Below are 4929 nucleotides of genomic sequence, written 5' to 3' on the forward strand. Positions count from 1 at the left end.
TCGTACAGTGCTGCAGAATACACACGTCCCGAAAGAACGTGCTCCTGTTATGTAAAAATGCACGACAACAGCTACGGTATTGTAAAAGAATTTTTTGTTATTCATGAACCAGTAGAAAGAATTGTAGTATTATGCAAGAAGTTGCCAACTGGAGGTCACCAGACAGGGAACAAAGCAATGCTTTACATTCAGATTAAGAAAATCCTAATGAACCTCCCTAATCAAGAAGTATATTAATCCATACAATAATTATGTGGGTGTTTAGCTTACACATGCTTTTGAAGTGCTTTCTGAAGAAGTGCTTTTTGAAGTGCATCTTGGAATGTGTTTTCGGAGTGATAAAAAATCTAAAATCTCTGCCAACTGACCCCGTGCTTTTTTCTAATTGATTTGGCCTTGTATGTGGGGTTAATATGTATAATACACACAAGTGCCTATGCAGCCTGTTTCAGCACTTCAGTTGTGTTAGTAGACTGTAACTGACATATGTAGCCACTATGCCATTCATGTAGGATAAAATGCGTGAAGGCTGCCTTCCTACGTATGCTTATTAGACACAACTTCATAACAACTTTTTTAACCCCTGCGGTCAGATTTTTATTGCATTGATTGCATGATAATTAGATTTAGGTGTGGTACGTGGCATGGTCTGCTTGATCGATATCGCAAATGGCAATCATAGGTGATTCACAACATGCACTCCTTTATGTCCTGCGTATATATTTAGGGGCTAATTTTTTTCAGATTTATGTTTAAAAAACGAACGGAGTAAAGGCTTGGGTTACATTTCGTTTTCAAAATTCGAGTGTAACCGGGCTGTATTTTTTCCCACCTTTTTCCTTTCAAAGTTAGGCTGTAATGTGGCTGCATTTTTTGTTTAACCCTCACAGTTCACATCATTTCACACTTGAGATATGCTCATCATGCAAAATTAACCTTGTAGAGTTGATCTGTGAATGGGCTGATAAATCCACTGGTATTATAATTTGATAATAGACATCTCAGGTCTTGCCAGCCTCTGAAGAGGGCATAACATTGTTGCTTTGAGGTACAACAAATGCGCTGCAGGACATTTCGCGACTGAAAACAGGGCATAAAGCTTCCCCGTGGTTAGGTCAATACTTAATCCATCTCCCTGAAAGACACTAAGTATTTGAAGGGTGTAAGTGTTAAGTGTTTTAGTAAGACGTCCTTAGCAAGCTGTGTCAGTTCCACAATGAGAAAACTGCTTGATCGGAACCTTTTCAGGGAGAGAGTGGGTTTATCTCGAAAATTTGGAATTTATGCACGGAGATAAATTTGTACATATAGTTGTGTAACTATGCGTGTATGCTATGGGTGTGTGGGTGAGCACACTTACGAGAGCATTCATACATGAAATAAAACGAACGAATATAAATCTGCACACCATGCACTAGGCTCCACTGGGCTTCTCTGCTGGACCAATGACCTGACCAGCAGATCACCTTGCTGGACCAGTGGACTCTTCTGCTGGACCAGCAGACCCTTTTGCTGGCCATCAGAAACGTCTACTGGACCGGTAGCCTCTTTTGCTGAACCAGCAGGCCCTTTTGGTGGACCAGTAAGCTCTTCTGCTGCACCAGCAGGCCCTTTTCTGGACCAGCGGAAAAACCCGGTGGACCAGTAAGTCTGCTGAATTTTTCAATAGGGAACGCAACAACTCTAACAGTGCGTTTTGGGAGTTTCAGGTTATCTTGGAACGATTTTAGCACAGGGGATCTTGTAATTTAATGTCATTTCCGGTGGGATGTAGAATTACGAGTTGGACAGTGAACAGGGTCGCGTTCTATGTTCCTTTGCATGGAATGGGGTTTGAGAACGAATGGAGCAGCACTGCTGAGTAAGAGATTGCGTGCGTCTTGCCGTATGGTACTGAAGAGAAAGGGTGCAACAGCTTTTTTTTTTTTTTTTTGCTGCAAGCAACAAACTATGTTTTGAAGATAGCTTATCAAGACACAAATGTGCATCCTCGCATATTCTGTAGCAACAAAAAGAACAGCTCTCAACGCTCAACAAGAAGTCAGGAAACACATTGTTCATCGAGAGGACGTTTATTCTTTCAGAGGCTCCGACAAAGATTCAGGTGGCTGGCGATTCCTCCATGACGTGTTTATCCTCCATACATGCGTAGAACTCATCTTTTTTATTCCTGCTACAGTGAAAGGCGTAGTGGAGCTCTGGTAAAGCTTGAAAGGAGTGCTTTATCTTCTCCAGAAGCGGTATTTGCGACTTGGTCATGTCTGGCTGCATGAGCCGCGCCCAGAGTCTGTCGCGCGTTAGGGAACACACACTTCTCACTGCGGAGAGAAAGAATATTTGGTAGGGATTAGCTTCTGGCCAGACTCCTGGGATGACTTGATCGTCCTTTGCATCCATGTAGTAATGGTACGCGCGGTACGCAGCGCGAACTATCATCATAGTGAAAGCGACAGTAAACACGTCCCGTCTTTGAGAAGCTTCGCCGGTGCTGTCCTCCTTCTCGGTGTATACTCCGCTGTTGATGCATTTCAGCTTTACCCTCCAGTTGTTGTTGGCAATGTTGAAATAAAAACGGAAGAACTCCGTGACAATGTCGTGCAGCAGAAGTACGCCCAGTCCGCCGTAGTTTAATGCGTACGGGACGTCCGGATCGTAATACGGTGGCTGCAATACGCGAGCGGGTAGTAGAATGACGTTGTCGACAACGTCATACAGAAGGGATTGGCGCGGGTTATATCTATGTAGGTTCAGATCTACTATCCTGGCTGGAAAGATGGAGTGGAGGTGCTTGATGCTGATGCCGGCCCTTTCTTGGGCTTTCTTCCTCTCTTCATCCGTTCCCGATATAATGGCCTCTTGGATGTCAAGGGACATAAATCGTTTCTGGGCAGTGTGCGCTGTGGCGTTCACCAGCAGCCCGAAGAATGTCACGTTGCATGGATCCATGGCCAGATCATTGTAGTACTCTGTGAGAAGAACATCGTTCTCAATCCAAGGTGGAATGCTGACTATTGTTCGGATGGCATCGATACGGGCGTAGGCGGCTTGGAGCTCATCATTAACAATCCAAGATGCCTCCGAAAGCATGTGTTTGAATCCAAAGAGTATGCTTTGTATCATTCGTTCGACTTTAAAAAATGTCCTAACTCCGGTGAGAGTCTCAACGTACACTCTACCGACAGCCATGGGCATCACATCGTTGGTCAACATGAGACATTCCTTAGCAAAGCCTTGCACTTGGTGCACGTTGATGTCGACGTCATCTCTAAACATGTCCTCGGACCATAGCAGTTCTCTCGACGCGTGTCGCCCAAAAAGATGCAGCAAACGCCAACCGATGTAGTTTACAGCACGCACGTTCTTGGTTCCTTGCCTCAAACTTGCCACGTAGCGAAGATATTTCTTCGAGCGAATTAGAATTACCGTCCCTTGAAAAACTTTGAAGGATGATCGACGTCCAACTATGTCGTTTAGAAATGTGGTCCAGTCGACACCTGGGATGTCGTTAGTCAAATCGGCCACAGTAACACGCTTCAATCTCCTCCTGTAGCAGTGCTTTCGAACCACGAAAGCCTGGTTTCTCTCGAAGGCAAATATTCCTGCTAAGGTAGTATTGCCAACATGCGCGGAGTAACTGGTGATGGCATCCTTCATGTAGGTGAAGTAGCGGTTTCTCATTGGGCCCATTTTCGTGCGTGTGTGTACGTATCCAGGCATGGGGAATGAAGGGCAATCCAAAGCGAGGTAGACTGTCCTGTTACTCCTGAGCTGCGATTCCATGGTGGACATTGTTGGCGCGGAGTTCGCACTATGTACATCTAAGATTGCGCTGTCCTGCGTGTCGTGTAGGTACCTGGGAAGTACTGTGCTAATTATGTTATCAGCCGATGATTCATACGGCCAGCCTCTCAGAGAGTACCTTTGGAACAATGATCTTAATTCATCCATTCCATCTTTCCCTTGCATTCTGTGCCGAGTGCAGCTCTGGTAGAAGAAAGAAGCCTTCTGCATCGGGTTCGGAGTAAGAGTTGCCACGTTCATGGTCGAAAGGGTTTCTTCCATGTCTTTGTACATGTCCTCGATGTAGAGGTTTGCCGAACCAAGGATCACTTTCCGGTATACCGGTTCAGGAGCTGTGATCCATCCGGTACACGCATGATCCCAGACGCTGCTGCAAGGCGGGACGGTGTGATTGAGACCGTACGTGAGTGCGTGACCAATGGCTCTACATCGTGGACGGTTGCATGTTCGTCGTTCCCGGATGACTTCAACTATAGGTCGGGTAACTTGTTCTGTAGCACTGTGCGACGTCGTCGTTGAGTGGTGCCTGCTGACTTCGAACCAGATAAATAGTACTAGAAAGAGTAAGATGCTCACTAGTACCAAGATGACCAAAATAGGGTTGAGGCGGCGTTGGGCCTGGTCGACGTCGGGCTCGGCGTCTTCCTGTCGCGGGACCACCCTAACCCTTTCAAGCGCGTCTTCCATTTTAGAACACTATCTTCGTTTCTGATTCTAGCTTCTTCTTTCTCGTGCTGTGTTTTAACTTCCTCCTCTTTTCTTGGAGTGCCCTTATTAGAGTAATCTCAATCACGTTATGGATTTTCTTTAAAAGGGTTAAGACGGCAGTTACGAATCGCGCCTGTTCTATACGCTGTTTGTAGTACCAATCGTCCCGCTCTGTACTCTCCGCATCCCTCAACAAACTAGACTCCCACCCTCTCTCCCACACAAAATCGCTTGGTCCCTGGCCGCATCCAGCACACCAACGCTCGGCCCTCAAGGCTGCCTTCGCCTTTTTGGAGGCCGCATGACTTGGATCCTCATAGTAACGGGACCCATTATTTACCTCCAGGAATGGGGAAGAGCATCCCCCAGGCGATGAAACTCCCCCCATCCTCCTGAAATAAAGTTGTTGTTGTTCAAGTC

At 46.1% G+C, this 4929-nt stretch overlaps 1 protein-coding gene across 1 annotated transcript; it reads right to left on the bottom strand.

The window, feature by feature from the left end:
* Positions 1-2100: 2100 nt before the first annotated feature.
* Positions 2101-4488, bottom strand: LOC135375293 (membrane metallo-endopeptidase-like 1). Its single transcript, XM_064608034.1, has one exon. The coding sequence runs from the start codon at positions 4486-4488 to the stop codon at positions 2101-2103; it is 2388 nt and encodes a 795-aa protein (XP_064464104.1).
* Positions 4489-4929: the final 441 nt, after the last annotated feature.

This window comes from Ornithodoros turicata, unplaced genomic scaffold (assembly GCF_037126465.1).
Source record: "Ornithodoros turicata isolate Travis unplaced genomic scaffold, ASM3712646v1 ctg00000850.1, whole genome shotgun sequence".
In the NCBI taxonomy this organism is placed as follows: domain Eukaryota; kingdom Metazoa; phylum Arthropoda; class Arachnida; order Ixodida; family Argasidae; genus Ornithodoros; species Ornithodoros turicata.